Source organism: Mustela lutreola, chromosome 17 (genome assembly GCF_030435805.1).
Source record: "Mustela lutreola isolate mMusLut2 chromosome 17, mMusLut2.pri, whole genome shotgun sequence".
NCBI lineage: Eukaryota > Metazoa > Chordata > Mammalia > Carnivora > Mustelidae > Mustela > Mustela lutreola.
Window position 1 is genome coordinate 15021829 of NC_081306.1, and position 25742 is coordinate 15047570.

At 53.2% G+C, this 25742-nt stretch overlaps 1 protein-coding gene across 6 annotated transcripts in view; it reads right to left on the reverse strand.

Moving 5' to 3' along the window:
* The window catches only part of CIITA (class II major histocompatibility complex transactivator), a 45319-nt gene that overhangs the window by 9244 nt on the left and 10333 nt on the right, over window positions 1-25742 (reverse strand). For 3 of the 6 annotated variants that reach the window (XM_059153917.1, XM_059153921.1, XM_059153919.1), the window contains exons 2-13: window positions 13478-13621; window positions 13105-13200; window positions 10735-10797; window positions 10474-10554; window positions 8259-8303; window positions 6907-7059; window positions 6329-6472; window positions 5227-5391; window positions 4644-4712; window positions 2304-3951; window positions 1255-1413; window positions 288-359 (exon numbers count right to left, since the gene is read on the reverse strand). In XM_059153917.1, coding sequence (XP_059009900.1) covers window positions 288-359; window positions 1255-1413; window positions 2304-3951; window positions 4644-4712; window positions 5227-5391; window positions 6329-6472; window positions 6907-7059; window positions 8259-8303; window positions 10474-10554; window positions 10735-10797; window positions 13105-13200; window positions 13478-13621 — 2839 coding nt within the window. Of the gene's footprint in view, window positions 1-287; window positions 360-1254; window positions 1454-2303; window positions 3952-4643; window positions 4713-5226; window positions 5392-6328; window positions 6473-6906; window positions 7060-8258; window positions 8304-10473; window positions 10555-10734; window positions 10798-13104; window positions 13201-13477; window positions 13622-24583; window positions 24656-25742 lie in introns of those variants that run through there. The other 3 variants (XM_059153920.1, XM_059153918.1, XM_059153922.1) reach the window with 2 other exon arrangements.

The window sequence follows — 25742 nt, forward strand, 5'->3', positions numbered from 1 at the left end:
CAATCAGCTAAGCATCTGCCTTTGGCTCAGGTCATGATCTCAGGGTCCCGGGATCAAGCCCAGCGTCGGGCTCCAAGCTCAGCACGGCGGAGTCTGCTTGTCCCTCTCCCTCTGCTCCTCCTCCCACTCTCTCTCTCTCTCTCTCTCTCTTTCTCTCAAATAAATCAATAAAATATTTTAAAAAATGATTTTGGGGACCTATCTCCATGCCCAGTGGGATGGGCCCCGCTAATAACGGCAGATAAGAGACCTCACAGGGACCCAAGACTGTTCACTCCTCTGCTTACGCAAACTCCAGCTTCTTCAGGTCCCGGACGGCAGGGAGCTCTCCAGCTGTGTCTTCCGAGGAACTCCTTGTCCTGGAGAGAACGGGCAAAGTCAGCGGACAGCAGGCTCTTCGCCTGTCCCTGAGCCTCTACAAGAGGGATCCAGGATGCCTGCCTCTGGGCCCCCAAATTCCTGGGGAGGCCTGCCTTCCTTGGGGGATGTTGTTGTCCCCTGTTAAAAAAATATCTCAGAGGGTGCCTGGGTGGCTCAGTGGGTTAAAGCCTCTGCCTTTGGCTCATGTCATGATCTCAGGGTCTTGGGATCGAGCCCCGCATCGGGCACTCTGCTCAGCGGGGAGCTTGCTTCCCCCTCTCTCTCTGCCTGCCTCTGCCTACTTGTGATGTCTCTCTCTGTCAAATAAATAAATAAAATCTTTAAAAAAATATATCTCAGAATAGGGCGTGATGAAGGCCTTCCTGTGGGTTTCATGGAAAAAAGCCTCGGAGCAGGTGCTTACCAAACCCAGGCCCAGGAGCACACAGTACACACAGTAGGGGTCCAGCAACAGATGAGGACAGAATGAGAAACAGCTGCTCCACAGCCAACTTTCTCTGCCTTCTAGACCTTCCAGCCTTGCCACCTATCCGATGGGGACAGTTCTGATCCTGGCTGCCTTGAAAGGTGGCCATCCGTGTCACTTCTGTCACTAGATGCAGAAGGCAACCTCTCTACCCTTAGCAGGGAGTATCTGCCTGGCTCTAGCTGAGGACGAATTGGATTCATGATGGCTAGTTTTGAATGGCATGAGGTAATGGGTCCTGGCGGCTCTGCCCAGGGGGTGCCTACAGTGGGAGATTCTGGGTGGCCTGGGGAGAGCTCAGGATGTCCCCAAGGAGAGGAGAAGTACCAATGGCAAACTTAACGTTGAGTCCTGCCTGTCCTCCACCTGCATGGTCTGTGCCACCTCTCACGCCCTCTCCTCCTCACCTCTGGATCTGCACGAGGTTGCCCAAGTCTTCCACATCCTTTGGGGAGTTGGCCTTGAAAGGCTCGATGGTGAACTTCTCCTCCACTGCCTGGAGCAGCTCGGTCTCCCCACGCTGCTGTAGAGACTCCCACAGGCCCACCGTGTCACTCAGCGAAGCCCTGCGGAGAAAAGGCCTCAGACCCAGGCACAAGGGCCGGGCTAGACCATAATGGAGGGGTAGCTCCATGAAGGAACCTCCTACCTATTCAGACACTGTCCTCAACTTCATCCCTACCTCCTCCAGGAAGCCTTCCATATCCACTCCAGTTCCTACTGATGCCTCCCTTTTCTCAGCCCTCCCAGTGGTTTGGTTTTGCGTTTTGCTTTGGCTACCAGGGAGCTCAGGGGTGAATCCTTGGTTGAACCAGTATAATGGTACAGGACTTCATAGCTTGGGTGAAGTATATTTGCGGGGAAAGTGGGAGATATTTTCTGCAGATGAGGCTGAAGTGATCAAACAGATCAGAGAATAATTTAAATGAGCCAAGTTAAGGAATCAGAGGGATAGAATATGACCAGATGCAAGTTCTAGGAAGACTGCTCTGATGGACAGTTGAAGATGAAGCAGAATGGATACTGGTTGAAGGGCTGCCTGGGTGGCTTGGTTGGTTAAGTGTCAGATTCTTGGTTTGGCCTCAGGTCATGATCTCAGGGTCGTGAGGTCAAGCCCCAGGTCTGGCTCTGCTCAGCGTGGAGTCTGCTTGAGATTCTTTCCTTCTCCCTCTCCCTCTCCTCCCCTCCCCCACCTCTCTAAAATAGAAAAAAAAATTTTTTTAATTTAAAAACTCCACAAATATGGGTGGAAGACACTGTCCTTCATGGGTTGTGTGACCTTGGGCGAGCTGCTGTCCCTCTCTGAGCCTGGATGTCCTCATCTTGAAAACGGAAGGCATCCCTTCCGCCTGCCCCCACCCGGCGACCGTACATTCTGACCGAGACCCCACCGCGGTGCCCAGCGCCAGGACCAGCGCCAAGACCACAGCAGAAGCGCTGCCCCCCCTTCCCGCACCTGAAATGGGTGACACAGCGGAGTCCCACGAGGCTCCCCAGCCCAGCGGGGTCGATGCCAGTGCTGCGGAGGTCCAGGGAGAAGTCTCGGCCGGCCGCCTCCAAGGCGCTGTGCAGCACATAGGCGTTGGGCGGTGTGAGCCGGGTGCCCAGGAAGGAGAGGCGGGCCGGGAGCCCCTGCACCACGTGCTGCCAGAGCCCAGCATCCGCAGCCTCGTGGGCACAGTGCAGCAGCTCCAGCAGCCGCCCGGCCCGGAGCATCCCGGGCTGCAGCCGCTTCAGGTACGTGCTGAGCGCCTTCTGCTTCCTGGCCCCCACGGCGGCCCCCGCCGGTCCCGCCAGGGCTCCGAGGCCATCGGCGTGAGGCTGGAAAAGCAGCCCAGCCAGGAAGCGTGGCACGCCCTCCAGCCAGTTGTCATACGGCCTCTTCTTCCTTGGGGTCAAGGCCAAGTACTGCGGCAGCTCCTTGTCCTTGATCTCAGTGCTCAGAGCCAGCCACACGGCTCCCAGGAAGCACTGCAGGAGGAAGCTGGAGAAGGCCAGCTCCGAGTCCGGGGCCCCCGGGACAGGCTGCACCAGGCCTCGGGCCACGGCCCAGGCCCTCACCTCCGCTGATGGGAACTGGCTGTCCCTCAGGGTGCCACGGTGTCTGCGGCCCAACTCCCAGGCCAGCCTGGCCAGTCCCTCCAGGGCCCCCGGGGGGCTGTCGCGGGCCGCAGGGCTCAGCAGCCCCACATAGAGTCCCGTGAGCGTGGAGGGCAGCTCGGCCTCGCCACCCAGCTCCAGGAGGGCCTCGGAGAGCTGGCACACGGCCCGGCACACGGTAGGACTGTGGCTGAGGCTGAGCAGGAAGGGCCGGCGGCGGAGGAGCGCCAGGGCTCGCTCTCGGCGCTCGGTACCCCCGACGCGCTCCAGGTAGCGGGTCATGTAGGTCTCGGCCTGCTGGGCGGAGAAGCCGGTCACCTCGAACAGGACGTCGGCCTTGCTGAGGCTCTGGGCCAGGCGGCCCCGGGGCCGGGCCGTGAGCAGTACAGTGCAGCCTCGCAGCAGCTTCCGCTGGAAGAGCCCGGCCAGCAGCCCCCGGAAGGAGTGTGGCTCTGTGGACACGGGTCCGCCTGCGCTGTGCAGGAGGCCGTCTTGGCCTTCAAGGCCCTCGAAGGCGTCCAGGATGAGCAGAACCCGGTCGGGCCTCCTCGAGACGTGGCTGAAGACCTCGTCCGCGGGCTGTGGCTGGGGGCCCAGGCAGAAGAGCAGATCCTGCAGGCGGTAACTGTCCCCCGCGCGGTCCAGACAGTGGCAGGGGAAGTAGAAGACGAAGTCGTACTGGGGCAGCTGGCCGCAGGCCCAGGCGCGGCTCACTTCCCGGGCCCAGCGGCTCTTCCCCTGTCCGGCTTTACCCAGCACGGCGATCACCTGCGTCTCCCGCGGCCGCCGGCGGTCCCCGGCAGCCAGCAGCACCTCAGCCAGACCGCCGCGGGCCAGCTGCCGCTCCGCCCAGTCCGGGGTGGCCAGCTCCCGCTCCTGGCTCTTGTCGCTGCTCCTCTCCAGCCGCGCCCTCACCAGCTCCACCTCCACCAGGATGCCTTCCGGGTCTGCGGGCTCAGCCTGGTACTTGTCCCGGAGGGAACGGCAGAACTGCTCCACGCTCTCTGCAAAGGCCCAAGGGTGTGTGTGTCTGTGTGTGTGTTGGGTGGGGACAGTGCTAGCAGCAGGCTGGGCCATCACCAGCCCCACGGCCACCACCAGCGTCTTGGTCCCCACCCGCTGCCTTGTGACGCAGACTTCATTCATTCATTCATTGACTCTCACACCCCTCACTCACCTGTCTTCTCCCTTCCTTATCTGCCCCTTCATTTACTCCCTAAGCTCCTTCTTAAGCACCCTCCCTCACTACAGAAAGTCCCTGCGGTGGGGGGCGGTATTGAGAGTTAAGAGAGTGGAATCCGTATATCTGGTTCAAATCCCAGGCCCATAGCTAATTACGGAGCATTTTATGGACCCTGCTATGGCTCCAGGGGTCCCCCAGGAGTCCCCGCTCTGCAAAAGGGGGATGATATTAGGGCTTTTTTTTTTTTTTTTTTTTTTTTTTTTTGTCACATGCATGATTCCATGTATCTGCTTAGAAGAGCTCACAGACCAGAGTGAGACTTGGGGCTCGGTCCTGGTCTCATGATCCCACCTCCCATCACCCCCGTGCCCAGAGTCAGCAAAACCAGATGCCACCCCCACCTTTGGCCTGGGCTTACAAGGGCGGGACCTCCGCACACATGATTTGCTCACAGAAGGAGCAAAGGAGCAGAGACATCCCCAGGGCACAGAGAGTCCGCCCCCTCTCACTCACCAGGCCATTTCGGAGGCTTGCTGGAGACCTCATGAGTCGCCAGGCCCTGGGTAGGGGACTTCTGGTCCTCTGCAGATGAAGAAATTTGGGTGAAGGGCGTTCCCCGGGGACCTTCCTGCCTCAGGGACATTCAGTCCTCTCCGAAGGCAGAACCAACGGGTGGGGAGGCTGGGGGCTGGGTCTCCCCCGAGACAATGGTCAGAAGGGAGTGACCTGAGGCTGTATCCCACTCAAAGAGGCCTTTCTTGGGCCAGCGCTGCTTTATAAATTTTAACCCGTGGTTTAAAAAGCATAGTACCTATGTAAAAACGGAGAATTTGCAGATTCTGCTGACCATTCAGAAGGTCTGGCTGCACTGGGTCTGGTTTCGTGCCCAATGGCAAGCAGCGGAAAGCCAGTGGTCCAGTTTAGGTGGAACATGGGTTCTCCACTCCCTGGAGACCACCCTGCCTTGTTTTACCTATAAACACAGCCTGCCTGTCCTTGTGGACAGCTTGGCTCATGGACCTGATTGACATGATGCCTTCGCCCAGGGCCTCTGTCCTGCTTCCTTTAACTCCCACGAGCCCCCAAGGGTCCTTACCTGTTGTATTTGCACGGGAGGTCAAGGCTGGTTCTGGCATGCCAGGAAGGTCAGTTGCAGACGGAGCAAAGGGGCTGGTGGAGCCAGGCCGATCTGGAGACTTGGGGAGGCTCTGCACAGCTGGGCCACTGGAAGAAAGCACTTGGCTGGCCTGGGGCATCTCGCCTATATTGGGACAAAGGGAAGGGTCAGAACAACCAGGTATCTACCCCGGGCCCCACTTGGGTCACCCCTCGATCCCAAAGGAGATCAGTCTCAGCTTGGGAAGTCTGGGGAGGAGACTAGGGAACTTCCAAAGGAAGACCTCTCAGGACAGGACTGAGGAAAGAACTCTGGAGTTACACCTAGCTCACCGCGACTTGGTTTCCCCATCTGTGAAATGGGCACAGTCTGTTACAGTAACACTCATCGTGCTCTGCAATCAGTGCTCATTGGCCTGGATGTCAGGTCAGGCATGTTCCCTTGCTTTGGGTCCACCAGTGCCTTCTACAAAAAAACCAGCCTCCAACGTTTAAAGGGTGCTCTTGGCTAGGGTGACAGTCTCGCCCACTGACTTCATCCTCTCTCCCAGCCCTGAGAGCCCAAAGGAGCCTTGCCCTGGGCAATTCACAGCTCCTCAGTGGGGGAGGTCAGCAGGGACCAGCCTGCCGATCAAGAAAGAAGGTAATTCCAAAAAAGCCACGCAAAGAGGCATACAAAACCGCTCACCACGCTAGGCTAAGAGAGTGCAGAAGAGCCTCCGTGACTCTTGTAAGCCTCTCATTTCGTTTGGCTTGTGAATGAGCAAGTATTGATGTGACTTTTAAATATAATAAGGTCTAACACAAAGGGGGAAAAAAGGCAAATCTAAGGCTTAGTGGGGGAAAGAGATAGATACATAGAAAGTTACAGCCCCTGAGTAGGTCCCTCACCCAGACCACCTCAGGGACCTCTGCTCTTATGCTTTTGATAGATGGGAAAGGGGGTCAGAGAAGTGTGTTCTGGGGAGGGAGGATTATGAGAAGGTGTCAAATGCTTGGGGTTGGGGCAGGACGGGGTCAGGGAGTGTTCAGATAGCCACAAGAGGGGGCAGGGTGGGGGAGGCTAGGTCTCGAACACTCACCTTGATAGATGACCATACTGGACACCCCTGTCCCAGGCCCTGAGATCTGCCAGAGCCCCTGGGGCAGAGAGGGGAGGCTGGGGACAATCTGAATGGGTCCAGCAGGAAGGCTGAGGCACCCCAGCAAGGAACTAGAAGGGGGCACTGCAGGAGACAAAGTCAGTGAGCACCAGTGTTCATAATCCCGTTCTCTGATTCTGCAGTTAAGACCTGACTCTCTTTCTAAAGGGCTCCACTGTCCCCCAGAGCAGCAGCTGTGTCTGTCCCCAGCACCCAGCAGAGTGAGCGGGCAGATAAGGTGCTCAGCTCATCGCTGATGGACGAAGATGGCTGCTGGGCAAACACCCTCACGGGAGGGGATTCCTGGCTCTATCTCCCAGGGAGGTTTCCTGTGGAGGCACATTCTCGGGCACAGGCTGAGCTGACGGGGACCCTGAGGGATGGGACAAGCTGGGAGGGATCTGGGTGGCACCAACATGGGGGGAGGGTTCCTGTCCCTGGTGGGCCTTACTGTGGCCACTTTTCAGGCACCCCCCGGGAGGGAGGAACCCCCCCCCCCACCCAAGTCCCTAATATACCAGGCATCAGGACGGTCTCCTCCATCCAACGCGGGCTGGATTCTGGCTCCTTGTTGAACACAGCAGGAGGTGACAGGCAGGGCAGTGCTGAGGAGTCGCTCACTGGCCCCACCAGGAACGTGCCAGTCACCATGGGCACAGTGACGGGCTCGGCTGTGAGGAAGAGGACCACGTTAGATCCGGGGGACCATGGGTGGGATCTGAGGGGGCGTCTGGCGGGGCCCTTCTGGGGAGGATCGCAGAAGCGGAGTGGATCTCTCTCCTGGCAGTTGCAGGGAGCTCCTGTTCTCTTCCCAGCCCTGGGGGAAGCTGTTCTGTCGGCAACTTCCCTGTGCCAAGCAGCCTTCCACACCCCCCCGCCCCCCGGCCCTCTCCCTGTCACTGGCTGTTGGGTCAGGCCCCTACCACCTTCCACAGCCAGCCTCTGAGCCCCTGGGGGGACCTTACGAGGCCCCAAGCACTCCCCAAAGGAGGCAGGATCTGTCCTGTGCTGTCCCATCTGAGTGGGGCGGTTTCTCTCCTCCCTTTAGTAAGCAGGTTGAAGAGGATAGACATTTGCTTCTCCCGTCAGCCTGGGAGCTCTCTGAACACAGGAACTACCTCTCTATCACCCCGGGGTCTTCACAGGCAGAGCTCCTGTCTCCCCCATCAGACTGGTGGTCTTGGAAAGTAGGAACCCCGTCTCTCCCATCAGACTAAGAGATGTCTGAAGGCAGGAATCGCTTCTCCATCGTTCTGGATTCTTCAGGGGCGGGCTCCCAGTCTCCCCCACCAGATCAGAACTTTCTGAGGGCAGGGACTAGGCTTCCCTCATTAGACTGTGAGCTGCTTCCTCACTCTGGGCCCCTCGGGGGCTAGGGTCCCCACCTTCTTCGCAATAACAGCTGAGTGGGATGAGAGGGGGTGTGGAGGGAGCGGACGCAGCCCCTGGTGGGGGACGGTGAGCCTGGGGAAGGGCTCTCGGGAGGCCAGAGGGCGCTGGGTGACCAGCTGACCCTAGGTGACGCTGCCCTCCAAAAGGAGACGTGTGGTCTGGTCTGGAGGGGCAGTGGAGTAAGGCAGAAAGTGGGGCCTCAATTCTGACTCAGAATTTAAGAAGGGGTGTCGGGGGAGAGGCTTTGTAGAAGTTGGATCTTCCAGCGGCCTTTAAACGGCAGAGTAGGGGCAACAGAGTCATGACCGAATCTTGGTTTGAATCCCAGCTCCGCCTCTCACTGGCTGTGTGATCTTGGACAAGTGACCTCCCCTCTCTGAGCCTTGGCTTTCCACTGCCAGTTCGTTCATGCTCCTGAAGAGGCTGGCTTCCCTGCCTCGCACTCTGCACCCACCTCGGTGCACCCCACCCTGCTCACCTAGCTTCCTGTGCTTCAAGTCCATGGGCAGCTCCTCTGGGAAGGCTGCAAAGAGAACATCATGGTCAGCCGCCCCAAGGAAGGTGTGGTCCCAGCCATGAGGGGCCCATGAACCCCAGTAGCCCCCATGGCCCGGCCTTTAACGGCTGGGAAGTGGCCCTGCAGCTCCCAGTCCCTCCCCTTCCCCTGACCCTTGCCACCCTGCTTGCCTGCTTGTGCCCAACCCCCACCTTGAAGACCCAGGGGCAGTGAGGGACTGGAAGAGGCAGAACCACAAAGGGGACACAAGACGATTCTGAGTTTAGGAAAATAAAAACAAAAACAACAACAACCTGCTTGGGGTCCCTCCCTAGCCCGGTGGTTTTGCAACAGAGCCTCTGTGAGCCTTTTTTTTTTTCTTTAAAGATTTTATTTATTTATTTGACAGACAGAGATCACAAGTAGACAGAGAAGCAAGCAGAGAGAGAGGAGGAAGCAGGCTCCCCGCTGAGCAGAGAGCCCCATGCAGGGCTGGATCCCAGGACCCTGGGATCATGACCTGAGCTGAAGGCAGAGGCTTTAACCCACTGAGCCACCCAGGCACCCCACCTCTGTGTGCCTTTGATCACTCATCTGGGACACAGGGGCAGAGCTTCCTACTCTGCAGGGACAAATGGAAAATCGGTGAGCTAAGTATCGAGCAGTAGCACACTAGCGGGGAAAAGTCCTACGCGCCCCTCAGCAAGGGGCTGCTTAAATCACGGTTCACCTACCCAGCGAAATTCCACGCTGAAAGAGAATGAGAATGCCAATGGACCTACGGGGAAGGGTACTGGTGTCTGCGGTTTACTTTGAAATGTTCCCAATAAAAAACAAATGGATGAGTGGATGGATAGTGGGATAGATGGACGGACGGACAGAGGTATGTTAAGGCAAGCATTTGCAGTATGATTCTTTCACCTTTATTTCATGTTGCAAAGCTTCACAGTAAAATGCTGGGGGAAATACCTATCAAATAAAATGAACAAAGCAAGCCAGCAAGAGGAATTCCCTGAAGGGAACCAGCCAAGTAGGCTGTTTTCAGGGAGGCGAACTGAGGGCTTAGGGGACAGGAGTGGGAAGGAGATTTTTTTTTTCCCTTGCACCTTTTGAATTTTTATAGCATGAACCTGCTTTATCTGTGGACAGATCAAGTAATAGGTACATGTCTGATATGTGGTCTGGAACGTAGTAAGCTCTCACTCGTCTGTTCAACCCATTTTATAGATATTCACACTCGGTGGACATTTACTGAGGTGCTACTGGAGGCCCTGTGCTAGATCCTGCGGGTGTAGTTCATGAGTAAGGAAGACAAGATCACGGTTCTCGCAGCAGGGAACCAGGCAAAAGGCAATACATTTTAAAAAGTCCAGATGGTGACAAGTGCTAAGGGACAAGGAGATACACACACAAGGTGAAAATCAGCAAGGTGGTCCATGGGGAAAGGTAGTCAGGGAAGGCTTCCAGGAAGAAGTGACATGTTAGCCAAGACCTCAAGAATTCATAGGAGCCTGCCTTGGGAAAAACTGGGAAAAGGGCCTTCCAGATAGAACCTCAAGAGCCAAGGGCACATGAGGCCTGAGGCTGGAAAGGGTACATGAATTCTAGGAATGGTAGGAAGCCAGTGTGGCTGGAGTATCCTGCCCCATGGCAAGCTTGGAGAGGTGGGAAGGGTCAGATCATATCTGCCTTGTGTATGTATTTGGTAGCCATTGGAGGGTTAGCAGGGCAGCAATTTGCATTTAAAAACTGATGGTATAAAAAGATGACTGCCAGTAAGGACAAAGGAGAAAGGGAGACTGAGTAGGAGGCTCAGAGAGGGATAGGCACTTGCTCAAGGCCACAGAGTCCAGAGATAACAGACCCGGACCCATACCCAGTTCTTGCTGACTCTAGAATCTAAGGTTGAAGACACCTCCCTCAAAGACAGGGGTGACAACTAAGGATGAAAGAGAGGCCAGAGCCCAAAGGTCATTAGAGACACACCTGGAGAATGGCCTTAGCCCCAGGGCTATCTGCTTCTTCCCTGGGTCACCAGGGAGCACCAGTGAGGGGAGTGGAGGGTGGCACGTCCAAACCCAGGCAGAGCAGACAGGACTTAACAAGGGAAGCCACTGGGAGCCACAGCAGGCTCTGGGGCCAAGGCAGGGCCAGGAGTCAAGCAGGCTGAGGTCAGATCTGAGAAGGGCTTACTCACGTCTTTTCTGACTTTTCTGCCCTGTTTCCTCCAGCACCTCCACATTCTCGCTGATTATTTCATCCAATCCTATGTGCTCGACTTTGGGGGGGAAAAAAAAAGAGAGAGACTGCAACACACAGTCAGTGGATGCCCCAAATGAGCCTTCATTGTCGGTGTGCTGGGGCAGGATCTGACCATCCTTCGAAGGGAGGTCATCAGGTTGCTCACCAAGGAACAAGGAAGGAAATGCAGGCTGAGCCAAGAGTCCCCCCAACTTACTAAAAATGTCTTCGCCCAGACCATCCAGCTGGGAGTCCTGAAACACGTACTGGTCCAGTTCCGCTGCCCAGACAAGGAAAAGAACAGTCATTCAATGAGTTTTCTGAATACCCACTGTGTGCCTGGCCTTGGGGTGGGCACCAAGGAACTGTGACCCTCCAGCCTTGGCATGCATGGGGCGGGGGGCTCAATCAGCATTTCCTGACTCAAAGATCAAATTAATGAAGGAACCCTGAACCTTCATGGGCTCTCAATCTAGTTGAAGGGATGATATGCATCCATGAAAACTTAACTATTGCTGTAAAGTAATACAAGGCAGTGTGGTAGAGTTGTCACGGGCTTTAAGTTTCAATCCCAGCTTGACCCCCGTTAACCCTACTAGCTGTGCAAGCTTGGACCAATGACTTAACCTCTCTGGGGCTCCACGTCCTCAGCTGTGTAATGAGAATAAGAAATGCCTACAACCCAAGGATGCATGGTGAGGATTAGAGGCTCTGCCTCTAAGTTAAAGCATCAGATACAGTAGCCAGGACACCACAGGCAATTAAGAAACAGTGGTTCTTTATATCAGATGCTACATGACTGGGAGCCCAGGGAAAGACAGCTATCACGGCAAAAGGGCAGAGGAAACAGCATATGGCAGCATGGGTCTTTCAGGGAGGGCTCCAGAGGGAAGGGATCTCAGAGCCAGACATTGAAAGATGGTCACAGTCAGAGAGGTGGAAAGCGGAGAGTTTGGGGCAGTGAGGACGGGGTGAGGAAAGGTGTTTGAGAAACTCAGACACAGGTGTCTGCAGGAAAGTTTCATGTTGGGGGAAAGGTAGGGCTTGATTTTATCAGCAATGGAGAGCCATGAAAGGGCAGCAGTGACCTTGATATCTCTGATGATGGTGATGGTGGTAGTTGGGTCAGGGTGGGCGGGGCACCTGACTCTCCCTTTGCAAATTCCTTTCTTTCCTAAACACTTTACACAGAGAAGCTCATCCTATCCTCAGTCATCCCATGAGGGAGGTGTGATTATTATACCCACCATGCACATATGGAAGCCATTTTCTACATATATTTCAAGATGTCTCAAATGATTGCACGCTCAGGCCAGAGCCTGGCTTTCTAGAAGCACAGAGAAAGCCCAATGATTTGGACGAAGCTTCCCCCTCCCCTTGCTTTGGCAGCTTCCACTTCCTGCAAAAAACCCCCCTAAATCCTAAGTAATGCTCAAACCTTCATCACTGCCTCCAGCTGTGAGGTATATGAAAGTCCTCAACACCAAACACTTCTGCTTCCTCAAGTAAGTTCCCAAGAAGGAAAGGAAGTGGGCAGACTTCTCAGTTCTGTAATTTTTGAGACACACAGTTACTACTCTCCATTTTCCACTTTGTGTGTGGCAGGATTAACTGTGGACTGGGGAAAGACTGGCCACATTCACGCTGTGCACGACCTCCTGAGTTATGTGGCTCTTGGGTTGCCAGGGAAAGGGCCACAAAGAACAGTTGGGCAGGTTGTTGACTGCACAAGGTTGCCCAGCAAGAGGAAAAATGGGGGTTTTATCCTCCATAAGAGGGGGCATCTTTTTCTAATTCAACAGAGACTCTATGAGATAGTTGTAAGGAGGGAGACTTTACCCCACTCCCCTCCAAAAAACAAAAGCAAAAACCAACAGCAACACCTCTCCCCAAAGAGTCCTGCCCTTATTTCGAAGTAAAGTTGCCCTTTTTAAACCTGCAAGATAAGCCTCTCAGCTTAAGCCTTAGAGAACCTCCCCACCCTAGACACTTTCCTCTTCATGGTTAAAAAGAAGGACTTTCAAATGAGAAAGACCTAGCTTTCCATCTCATGGCTGACCATTGCTATCTCTAATGCAGGCTTGGGTACATTCCTTTAACTCTCTAAGCCTCGATTTCCTCCTCTGCAAAAAGGAGATATTAATAGGATCTATTTCCTTTGTTGTTGTTGTATGGATTCAGTGCAGTAACACACATACAGTGATCAGCGAGCAACAAATGAACCCAAATGGTAGATATTACAAATACTAGAGTCATTTGGCTTAGGAGCGAGGGAGAAGACAGGGAGGGGTATATGGTATGGGCTGTGTGGAAGGAAGCAAGGAGAGCAAGAAATATAAAAAGGTATAGAACTGGAGGCAGAGAATATAAAAGACTTTGCCTGGTGGTCATTGGGCAAGAGGTCATCTCTCCATTTCCCTGGAGTCTCTTTTCTAGCTCTTGCTCTGCAATCCCACCCACCCCCCTTGCCCTAATTTATGAGGGAGGAGCCTGCTGTGATTTGTGGTGAATGGGTGAGGTTAGCAAAAGAGAAAAAGGAACTCTTCCCCTCAACTGGCCTTTTTCTGGGTTCAGAATGCTTCCTCACCGATATTGGCATAAGCCTCCCTGGTCTCTTCATCACCTTCGATGTCACACAACAGTTTGCTGAACTGCTCGCAGTTGATGGTGTCCATGTCGGGTTCTGGAGGGAAAAGACCCACGGATGAAGCAGGAAAAGTCTGGGAAGAGGGCTGGTGGGGAAGGAAGGAGAGGCGCTGCGGGGCTGGGAGAAGTGCCCTCCCGAAGCAAACAGGGGAGCGCTTGGAGCTGTCCGTGGTGCTGACCAGAGCTCAGCGGTCAGAACGTCGCCTGCCCAGCCTCCCCGCACCCCAACCCCCAGTTGCTGACTGCCTCCCCCTAAAGGCAGTGAGGAAGGGGTGAGGAAGGACCTGGGAGGGGCCAGAGCAGGGATAGCTCACCTGAGCAGAGCTCAAGCTCTTCTCTAGCCAGGTCCGTCTGGTCATAGAGGTGGTAGAGCTGCAAGGGATCAGCGCTGCTGTTGAGAAGCTCCAGGTACCCGCCTTCTAGAGGCCCCAGGTCCATGGCAGCACACTGCCCACTGCCTGGAAGGGAGACACATTCAGTCAGTGCAGGGAGCATTGGAAAAATGTAGAGAATTAACACCCACCACAGTCCCTAGCTGGGTCACCTGGTGAAGGCCAGAGTTTGGGAGAGCCGGAGAAAGCGAGCAGAAGTGCTCATTTGGCACTTCTTACACACTCCGGGCAGTGGTGAGAGGAAGTCCTATCTCCTTCCCCCAAGGAACTTATAATCACTCTGGGAAGATGCCCACCATATAGGAAAGGGAACTGGGGAAGTGTAGATTCAAGACCTCTTACACCTGGGAGCCAGGAGACTCAGGGTCCACCTCTGGCGCAGCCGTGGTAACAGTCGAGATCTGTAGAGCATCTACCATGTGCCAGACACATAGGCTGGAACTTTCCATTCTAACATCAAAAACCATATGAGGTAGATACTCTTACTATCCTCGCTTTTCACATGAAGACACTGAGGATCTGAGAGGGGAGATGACGGACCTAAAGTGACCCAGCTCCACATGGAACCAGGATTTGGTGCTGGGGATTTTGATACAAACATAGGCAATTAAGTGCTATGCTCTACCACCTTAGGTGATCTCGAACAAGTCTCTGCTCCTCTCTATGCCTCAGTTTCCTAAGCTGTAAATTGCAGGAGTCGGGGCAGATTCTAAGATTCCTCATTTGGTGAAGGGCATATCAGATACCTTCGATTCTGCTTCATTCAACCTTCCAAACACTCTGGACATGTCCATGCAAAAACTTGTATGGGAAATTTCACAGGTGCATAATTCATAACAGCCGAAACAGGGAAACAACTCAAGTTTCTCTCAATAAATGAATCAGCAGGGGTGACTGGGTGGCTCAGTGGGTTAAGCCTCTGCCTTCGGCGCAGGTCATGATCTCAGGGTCCCTGGATCGAGCCCTGCATTGGGCTCTCTGCTCAGCAGGGAGACTGCTTCCCCCACTCTCCCTGCCTGCCTCTCTGCCTACTTGTGATCTCTGTCTGTCAAATAAATAAATTTAAAAAAAAATAAATGAATCAACAAAATGGGATAAATCCAAACCATGGGATACTATTCAGCCAGAGAAAGAATAAGGTACTGATACAGGTTACAACATGGATCAAACCTGAAAACATGATGATCATCAAAAGAAGCCAGACACAATGGGCCATGAATGGTATGATGCCATTTGTATGAAAGTGCAGAATAGGCAAATCCTTACAGATAAAGTAGAATAGTGGTGGGCTAGGGTTGGGACAGAGTTGTGGGAAAAAACAGGGGGCAAATAATCATGGAGGTAGGGTTTCTTTCGGGGGCTGTCAAAAACATTCTTTAGCGAATGTGGGGATGGTTGTACCACTGTGTGAATATACTACAAAGACCACCAGCGGTGCATTTTAAATGGGTGAATTGCACGGGACCTGGATGGCCCTGTTGGTTAAGTGTGCAATTCTTGATTTCAGCTCCAGTCATGATCTCAGGGTCCTGGAATTGAGCCCCATGTTGGGCTCCCTGCTCAGCAAAGACTCTGCTTGAGAGTGTCTTCCACTCTCTCTACTCTTCCCCCTCCTCCCTCTCTCTCTCTTTCTGAAAATAATTACTTAAAAAAATAAATGGGTGAATTACATCCCAATAAAGCTGTAAACACAAAACAAAAACCAGCCTGGGAAGATAGGTATTATTGCCTCCGTTTTGCAAATGAGGCCAAATAACATTGCTGATAACACACAGCTCTTTCTGGGTAGAACCACTCTGAAGCCTCACGCACCTGCCTCCGGGCTCCTGTTCCACTCCCTAGTAGCTTCATTTTCCAGACCCACTGGAGCAAAGCACCACAAACGGAGCAGCTTAAAACATCAGAGCCTTGGGGCACCTGGGTGGCTCAGTGGGTTAAGCATCTGCCTTCAGCTCAGGTCATGATCCTAGGGCCCTGGGATCAAGCCCCGCATCGGGCTCTCCGCTCAACAGGGAGCCTGCTTCCTCCTCTCACTTCCTGCCTCTCAGCCTACTTGTGATCTCTGTCTGTCAAATAAATAAATAAAATCTTAAAAAAAAAAAAAAAAAAAACAGCAGAGCCTTCGTTGCTCACCATTCTGCGGGCCAGAAGTCCAAAACCAAGGTGTTGCCAGAGGCTCTAGGGGACAGTCCTTCCTTGTCTCTTTTAGCTTCTGGAAACCCTCAGCATTCCTTTCCTTGTGACCATGTAGCCAGATCCCTATAATCTCTGCCTCAGTGGTCCCATCATCTCCTCTGCATGTCTCAAATCTTCTGCCTTTCTCTTAAAAGGACACTTGCCTTTGGATTTAGGGCCACCCGCAAAATCCAAGATGATTTTATTTCCAGGTCCCTAACTTGATTACACCTACAAAGACTCTTTCTCCAAATAAGGTCACATTCACAGGTTCTAGGGATTTGATGTGGACATATCTTTGCAGGGGCGGGGGAGGGCATTCAACCTTCTACACATGAAATGCAGACAGTTGCTGGAAGGACTCAGAGTTTCTTAGGAGAGGCTGGAGGGGAGCTGGCCTCGAAGGCCGGAGGATCTGCCAGAGCCTTCTGAGTGCCCCCGCCTGGGCCACAAGAAAGAGGAGGTGAAGTAGGAAGGACCAAAGAGGGGAGGGTTAGGGAAACACATGCACACAATCCACCACCCTCCAGCTGCTTCTTTTCGTTGGACTCATTGAAAAAGCTCACTCCCTATTGGGGGGGGGGTCTCTGCACAGACCCTGGATATCACAGAAAATGAACTTTCCAGTCCAACATGGGGCCCTGGCAGGGGCTGTCTGTGGATAATGGGCTGGGAGGGGGGGACCTAGGCTGCAGGAACTCAAACATCAGAGTCTTGCCTCAAAGGTCCATCCAGCCGTGACTGGAGGAAGCAGAACTGAAAGATGGGGGCCCCCACCCTTTTCTTGTCATGAAGCCAAGCCTGGGGTTGGGGGGAGGGGGAAGGAGAACTCCCACTCCTCTCAGCACAGTGGCCTGAGAATTAGAGAAGAAATCTGTTCTCTCCTGAAGGTAAAAGAACCCCCTCCCTAAACCTTGCCCGCTGCCTTCCTCCCCTTCTCAATCTGCGGTATTTAGGGACAGCTTACGTTGTAGCCATCTGCCTCTTCTTCCAGGCAGCCAGATCTGGTGACAGCAGCTCTGGATTGAGCCCGGGCATTTCACCAATGAGTTGGGTAACTTTGGTCAAGTTTCCCAAACTGTTTATTCCCAGAGTAACAGGTCTGCCGGGGGCCTTCAAGTCCAACCTCCTCCACTCTACAGAGCAGATGAGACCCTGAGAAGGGAAGCGACTTGCTCAAGGCCCCATTACCTGTCCCTGGCCAAGCCTGGACCTGATCTCCCCCAGCACGAGACTCTCTGTCCAGTGCTCTTTCTTGCCAATCAGAATGTTTCCATTCAATGAACAACCCCCATCATATCGAGGCCCAGGGTTAGGGAGGAACCAGGTCCTATCACAGACGGGTAATGGCAGGAGGTGTCAATGGGGAGAAGCCTGAAGAATTGCAACCCAGCCTCACTGTTGAGGGCTCAGCTTCAAACTTTGGACAGCCTTCCCAAATGTGATCAGACCCCAGAGAAACACATGGACAGAAGAGAAACAAGCCAACTTGTGTGAGCTTTGGAGTCAAACTGCCTGCCTCTGAAACCATTCCTACCCACCACAACCTGGGCAAGTTCATCTTATCAACCTCCTGGAGTCTCAGTTCCCTGATCTGTAAAATGGGAATCCTAATCGGTAACCCATAAGGATCAGGGGACTTAATTCTCCTAACGCCCTCAGAAAGGCCACTGGTGCTTAGCGAGCCACTTGGTGAATGGTGGTTTAGAATGGCATCCGTCACATACATGGGGAGCAAATGCAGAGGATGGCCATGGTCATCACTATTATTATTGTCAATGATCATTAATTTGCTTCTAACTTCTGTGAGGTTGATGAAGGGACCCCTTCTCTTTCATTTCTCCATAAGTCACAACATTGCAAAGCCAACCTTTCTGTTCTTTTACATAAGGAGGACCCAGAGACCCCACAAGAACAAGAAAGCCCCCAGAAGTGCAGCCTGGGAGGTCTGCTCATGTCCCCCATGGCTACCACTGAGAAGGTGACTGGAGAAAAGTCACCCACGGGCCCAGCTTCTGTGACATTGGCTAAACCCAGACAAGAGGACGTCGGCTCTTGGGGCGTCTGGGTGGCTCAGTCTGTTAAGCATCTAACTCTTGGTTTCAGCTCAGGTTGTGATCTCAGGGTCTTGAGATCGAGCCCCACATGAGGCTCCACGCTGAGCATGGATCCTGCTTAAGATTCTCTCTCTCATTCCCCCTTTGCTTCCAACCCTCCCACTCATGCTCTGTCTCTTTCAAAGAAAATGAAGAAGAAAAGATAGAGGAAGATGACGTCCACACTCAGATACCCAGAACATACACACCTCAGCACCTCCCTTCCAGCTACCCTAAGACGAACCCTACACTTTATGCACCTGTCTTGAATAGAAAGGGATCTCCAGCTCGTAACGGACTTCTGCCTCCATCCCACCCCCACCATCTGAGCTCCCAAAGAGCTCTAGAGAGAAGGCAGGATTTAATGCCCATTTGATAAATGAGGATACGCAAACACATCCATCGGATGGCTTGTCCAAGGTCGGCTGGTTGGAGAGTTTGAGTTTGAACCCTGGCTAGGAGGCATTAAGCAAGGGACTTCCCCTCTCTGAGTATCATTTTTTCCACTACTAGGTCAGGATAATGAAGCTTCCCTTGTAGGACCGCTGCAAGGCCAGGAAAGGCTCTTGGAGGCACACAAGAGGCCTACAGTCAAAGGAATCCCATTATGTTAGGATTCTGCAGACCTGGGGCTCATTTTTGGAGTCTAGTCTGGTCTCGATCTCCCAAAGCCACGGTGCCTCCCATTCACACCTCACTTGACTTATATCTTGGCTTGAGTCCTCTCAACGTCCCTACAACCATGTCCCCTGTGTCTCTAGATGTTTAGGAACTGCCTCAAAGGCCCCTGGCTGGACTCTTTCCTCCATGTGCCTCTCTAGAGGGGACATGGGACAGAGCTGGCTCAAATCACCTCACTGCAGAGGGCAAGTCCCCTTCAGCTGCCACCACACAGGGCAAATCACACAGTCCTGGAAGGGCAGGATCCTTGTCTGTCTAGCTCACCTGTCCCCAGACCCCAGCAGGCTCCTATGCACGGGACCCCAGCAGGCTCCTATGCACGGCAGGCTCTCTCCATGCATAAAAGTGATACAGAACTAGAATCCATGGGTGCCCGCATGACCTGATGTGAGGATCTGATTCTGCTCAGTCTAACACACACATTTGTGATTCGTTTTCCCATTGCTCAGTTAAGGAAAAAGGCTGAGAGAAGATGGGTGGGATCTGAGCCAATGGCCTGGCCCCAAAGCCACAGTTCTTCCAACTACTCTGTGTCCCCAGGCACCCCGGGGAGATGCCCTCACCTGGTGACGAGGCATGGATGACAAGACGATTTCTCCTTTTGAGAAGTTGTCTGCGGGAACAGCAGAGAAGTGGTCTGTGTCTTTTTGGTAAACGGGCAGTATTTTTAGAAGGTCCTCTTTGAACCCGCCCTTCCCTCCCGAGCTACCACCTTCCACGTCCAAGTTGAGAAAAAGTTCCTAATCTTCCGGCCACCAAAAGTCCCTTGGGGCTTCATTTCTGTCCCCACTTTGTACTACACTACAGGCTTTGGAAGACCGTCAGCATCAAAATGGTTTCTGGAATAAATTCATTTCTCTCTCCTCCGAGGGAAATGGAGGATCACCAAACTGTTCTACCTCTTCCTTAGGTAACCTGACTGCTGGTGCCTGCTGACGCAGTGGTCCCTCCCCGCAGTGGGGAGTGTGCCTTGTCGGGAGCTGTGCTAAATGCTCTAGGTGGATGACCTCATTCTACTCATTTTAGAGAGGAGGACGATGAGGTTAGGCTCAATGTAACAGGTGATCTCTCCCCAGACAAGGGAGTGTATCCTTGAGGGTCTTGGGTGGCTCTGAGAGGGAGAAACGGTCACCTTTGCTACCCCCAAACTCTTCGGCATTGCCCTGTGCGGCGAGAAAAGAGCATGAGAAGGAATACTTCCTTGTGTGTTGACTCTACCTCTCCTCCTGAGGAAGGAATGAAGATCTTTGGAACTGTGGGTCTAGACAATGGCGTTGTGTTCCAGCTCTGCCTTTGCCTTGAGGACCCTCTAGCCTTAGTTTCACCAAATGGGGGCGGAGCCCACTCAGTGAGACTATTTTGAGATTCTGGATACCTCATTGCTTGTCAGCCTTCCCCCTCTATATTCCCCCAAGGTCCCCCTTCAATACTCCCTTGCTCCCCAAACTCACAATAAGCAGATTCTGGGGGTCAGATGGTGGCAGGAAGCCAGGGCGACCTTATCTTCCCTGACCAACCCCCAGTCATTATCTCGGTGGGGCTAATTGAACAAAGTTCCTCTTCCCTTGCATCTTAGTCCTGAAGATAAATTATAAAAGACATACTGCACTGGGTTTCACCCAGATCTATAAAACAATGATTTACTGAGCATCTCCTACAAACCAACCAACCAACCAACCAACCCCACTGGGCTCAGTTCTCCAGGGGGCCCTCAAGAGGTTTAAGTCCTTGCCAAGAAACTTGCAAAGCAGGCTCAGATGATATTTTAAGAGGGAGACAAATTGTGATGATAATAATACAGTGGTTAGGACTGCGTGCTCTGGGTTCAAGTCTCACTTCCCCACTAACCATGTGCCCTCACCTAAGTTCCTCAGCCTCTCCCAGTTGTGAACCCCACCTCATCTGTTTGGCAGAGTGCCTCCCTCATTATGTTGCTCTGCCTTGCCTAAAGTGACATTTCCAGAAAGTGCTACAATGATGTAAGTTTCCAAATAAAAACAACCAAGGTGCCACTAGATTGTGCACTGCTGGTCAAAAGTAGAAAGCTAGGAAGATGCCAAAGGTTGACAACCGTGGGGCTTTTGTATGCAGACTACCCTGGTGTACGGCCTGGAGCCTGTTTAAATACCAAAGGAAGCAGAGGTCCAACAACCTCACCATTCTAGGCTGGGGATAGATCTTGCAAAGAAATGCTCCCACAGCCCCACAGAGGACCCGTGGAATTGTTTGGGGTGACAGCAGGTGGATGCCATCCGGGTGTCCGTGGCTGAAGGAGGGGCAGTCAAAGATTGCCAGCGTGACCCATGGAGGAGGAGGCAGGGTCAGAAGCGACAGACCCGACGCACGCCCAGCCATGTAGCTCAGAGGGCACAGTCAGAAACAGAAGGAGCTCTGAGAGCCCCAAGCTAGACATGCAGGGGGACATCCAGGCGCCTGAAAACGCCACGGAGAGGTTCCAAGAGCATACGCAAACACAAGGATGCACCTCGAACGCATCAGTAGGCAAATCTCAGAGCATGAGGCACTGCCTAAAGGGAATGGAAAGCCCACAACCTCCCCTGCCGAAAGAGGGCTGCAGAGTATGGTTAAAAAGCAACCCAGGAGGAGCATTTAGACCTTGGCCTCCTGCTACTCTGGCCTGACAGTTTTCACTGGCGTGATGTTACATGTAGCATCTGCTACAACATCGATGAAACCCATGAAGGGGCTGAGGTCGGGGTGCCCATCTACCAGCTGCTGGAGGGCAAGGGGCTTCCTGCTTCTAACTCTGGGCATAGCTCCAAGTCACACCCCTTCTCCAAGGGGAACCCGTGTCCGATGACTGGGACCTGTGGGGTGCAAAGGTCCAGTCTGTTGCCTCAATTTGTAGTAACCCTGAGAGCTGTCCCAGCTCCAGCGCCCTCTGGGGGGGGGGGCAGGGGTGTGGCTGAAGCCCCTGGAGAGACTATGGCTGGCACCCCAGTCCTGCTTCCTGCCTCTCCCTGCATGTCTCCCCCACACCTTGCCTCTCCAATCAACCTCCCATGTGCAAATCTTCAATTCTGAGCCCAGTCTGCTTCCTAGGAACCTCACCAGAGGCAAGCTTATTCTGTTTTTCCACCAGGGGTCCTGGTGATCATACAGAACCCCACAAACCCCCTCCGCCTCCACCTCTGAGAGCTGGGACAAGCCACCTATCTAGGCTGGACCCCCACTGAGGACATGCACCTTGTGGAGACATGGAAAACCTTTGGGATTTGCATGATAGGACCTCAGCTGGTGCATGTGCCCAGATGGCCAGTGACCCAGGGTGAGGGGTTCAAGGGGGACACGCAAGATGGGAAGGCAGGAGCCCAGCAGTCAGAGCTACAGCTGGGGGAGGAGGCCTGGTGGGTGCTAGTCCAGAGCGCCAGCCCCCTTCCGGCAGGGCGTCCCGGCCCCTCCCACCTCCAGGCGGCATTCCCTCTGCATGTCCCAGCATTCCAAGCTGCAGTCAGTGACTTGGAAAGGAGTCCAACGGGCTTCCCCCAAGCCCTGCTCCCGAAAGACAACCTGAGCCAGGAATTGGGATGGGGAGGGGAATGAGCAACCTTCGGCCAAGCCAGGTTGGCCTCTGCGAGAGGGGGTTAGAGGCTCTGAGTCACAAACCATGGGCCAGCCCTGCCTGTCAGCATCCAGCGACAGAGACGAGCCATTGGCAGGTTTGGCTGTGAATCAAAACTGCCTGGAAAGGGTGCTGAGCATACGGCACCCTGGTCCGACTCCCAGAGATTCTGTATTTTTAAACGAGCACCCTCTTGTGCCCCTTCGCACACGCACCTGCCTGTACGGAATTAAAATGGGTTTTATTTTCAAGGCAGCCTGACTTTCCTCTTGCCAAGAAAACACCACGCCACTGCTGGGGTGACTTTTCTTGAGCCCGGGGAGGTCTGCAATTCTCCTTCACCCAAGTGACCCTTCCAGACTCTCCATGGTCTGCCACCTTTCCATTTCTCCCCAGCTGAAAATCCTAGAACCAGACTTCACATCTTCCTCAATTCTTCTTCTCCTCCTTCCAAGAGTCCCTGTCTACCGCTGTGCCCTTGATGGAGCTGCACCAGCCTCACACCCTGGGTGGTTACAGCTGCTACTGGGTCTCCACCCCCCCCCCCCCCCCGTCCAGTCTCTCAAGCTTCAGGTGTTCATCTGTCCCCTTCACAACTTTTGGGTCAGATCTGCCTACCACCTATTCCATAATTTGCCATAATTTGTGTTGTTCTTGACTTAACTATTTAAAGAAACAAATGTATTTATGTTAAAAGAAACCCACCAGAATTGAAAGCAGGCGATCACACATCGGTACACAGATGTTCGTAGCACACTCTTTGTAACAGACAATAGGCGTAAACAACTCAAGTGTCCATCAACAGATGAATGCAGAAACACCATTCTGTACACTAGAATCCTGTGCACTGGAATATTACTGAGCCATAAAAAAGAAGGACATGGCGACACCTGCTACAACAAGGAGAAGCCTCAAAAACATCATACTCTATGAAAGAAGCCAGTCCCCAAAGGACAAATACTATAGAATTCCACTTAAAGGGAGCGCCTGGGTGGCTCAGTGGATTAAGCCGCTGCCTTAGGCTCAGGTCATGATCTCGGGGTCCTGGGATCGAGTCCCGCATCAGGCTCTCTGCTCAGCAGGGAGCCTGCTTCCCTCTATCTCTCTCTCTGCCTGCTTCTCCGTCTGCTTGTGATCTCTCTCCGTCAAATAAATAAATAAAATCTTTAAAAAAAAAAAAAAAAAAGAATTCCACTTAAATAAGGCACTTCGAGTGGTCAGCTCCAGAGACAGAACAGTGAAAAGTGGTGGCGGTGGTGGGGGAGGGAGCCGGAATGGGGAGTTCACGGGTCCTGGGGACCAAGTTTCAGTTTGGGGCGATGAAAAGGTTCTGGAGTGGGATGGTGATTGTAGAGCAGTAGGAACATATTTATCACAGCTCAGTTGTATACTCAAAATGGGTTCGTTGGTAAATTTCATATTATCTTAAAAAAAAAAAAAAGGAAACTTTCTATCACTCCCTCCCATGGTGGGGGGAAAAACCCAGCATCACTTGCCACTAAAAACAATTTTGTCACAATAAGGCCAGCTGTCCTACGACTCTGCTAAAAAGTAGCACCAGCCAGTGTGAGTGTGGTCAAAGATGTCTCCCCACAAAAATGGGGGAAGGTGGCTAGAGAAAGAATCAGAAAAGCAAGGGATCTATTCCTCTCCAGGAGACCCAGGGTCAATTAACACCTCTTTGAGAACTGTCTGGGGACCACCCATCAGGTTTGTGTCAAAGTCTAGAAGCCTCCCTTCCGGGCACAACTTCGCTCCAGATCTTTCCATACAATCCCTCCAGGAGCTATAATGCTTACTCCTGTGACAGGTGTATTTTTGGTGACTTTGCCCAAGGGCTTCCAAGATGCCCTTGTTTTAGCCATCTTATAGATGCACCTCGGAGACGGAAGTCATTTATCCGGGGTGACTGATGGAGAGTCTGAAAGCCAAGTCCAGAAGCTTCCCTCTCTTCCTCAGGCCACTTCTCTGATTGCCTGGGATTGACTCCGGGCCATGCTGTTGAGTCCCTTTGCTAATTTCCTGACTACTCTTCACAAGGGACCAGGGATTGAGGTCTCAAGAGGTAGGACCAGGTCCCTGCCATCAGACAGGGACTGTATCCAGATGACTCTGCCTACGCAGGACCTGCCCTGCATAGGAGGCTCACGCCTCTGTCCAGGCCCTGGACTGGGCACTCCACAGACTTGGACTCAAATCTTGATCCTACCAACAGCTTGACTATGTGACCTTGGTTACCAAATCTCCTGGGGAAGTCCCCGGAGGTTTTATAACATGGTGAGAGAACAGGGCTTGGACCACATCAATGCCTTTCACTGCATGTTTATAACCTCTGGGCCTCTGGCGTAGGAATCACCAGATAAATGGTGTAGCCCAGGCAGGGCCCAGGGGCGGGACAAGGAGCCCACATGCCAAACAGGTGACTCCCTTGTGCCAGAAGCCTGGGACCCCCTGCCTCTGTACATCCTGGGATTTTGGAAACCAGGTCCTTACCTAAGGCAGCCTGGGGTTCGGAAGGTGATTTTCTGAGGTCTCTCTCCCTCCCCGTCTCAGCTCCATCAGGCCCTAAAGCAAAGAAGCACCAATTTCCTTAACCTTCTGATTGGCTGGGAGTGTTTCTTTTCTGGGTTGGTGTGGAGGGGGGTTTCATGGATGGAGGGCACCTTGCCAAAGTTAGGAAAGCCTGGCTGCAATTGTAAATGGGATGCTGGGGACAGCTGGGCGTCTATCTTCTGCTCTGTTACACCTTGGATGGGGGGAGGACGTGGGACTCGCAGAGAGCTGTGGGCTTTAAGGCGGAGCTAGGCATGGCAGCTCCAATTCTGGCATTCTGCGTCCCCAGAGACCTCCCCTCCCACACACCTATTTCTGGGGTTCCTTGGTTTCTCTCTTTAGAAGACAGGGCTCGGGACCCCAAAGGGAGGTGGAGATATCAGCCCTGTCAAAGCCATCCCAGAAAGCTGTGCCCCACCCCCACCCCAGATGATCGAAGAGAGGCTTGGAATTGTATTAAAAAAAAAAAAAAAAAACCGTAAGAGACTCGTTTTAAAGTTCCATTTTCCTTTCTAACTAACTCTTGAACTGGCGATTGCTTTTACAATTGTTTTACAAGCAGCTGCTCATAAAAAGTCAACAGAACAACTAGCATTCAGACCAGATGGGGACAGGAGAGTTCATACCTTCAAAGGTCAGTTTCATTCGATAGCACCAACAAAACAATAAGGTAATCAGCAGAAGGGGCTCAACCAGTGACCACGACGTTAGCAGGCTTTTTCTTCTCTGCTCTTCATCTAAATCATGTCATCACCCTCTCCTTTCTCATAAAAACCCCCGGCTTTCCCCACCCAAGCAAGATGCTTTCCTCTGCTCCACCAATTGCAATTCTGAGAACCCAAATCAAGGTCTTTGTCCTTTTCCAGGTTAGCTCCCAGGGGGAGAGACCTGAGGATTTCCCCAGGTTGCCCACGAAATGTGGGGGGGTGGGCATAAGCTTTTCTGCAAGGCATCCCCCACCCGAGGGCCAGAAACCTGCACTGCTGGGTCAGAGCGGTGCTATGATCCAACTGGAAAACTGAGGCTCAGAGAAGGGCGGCCAGAGCCCAGGGTCCCCATAGAGGAACCTGTGTGTCGCTCTCTACGGCGCACCCCACAG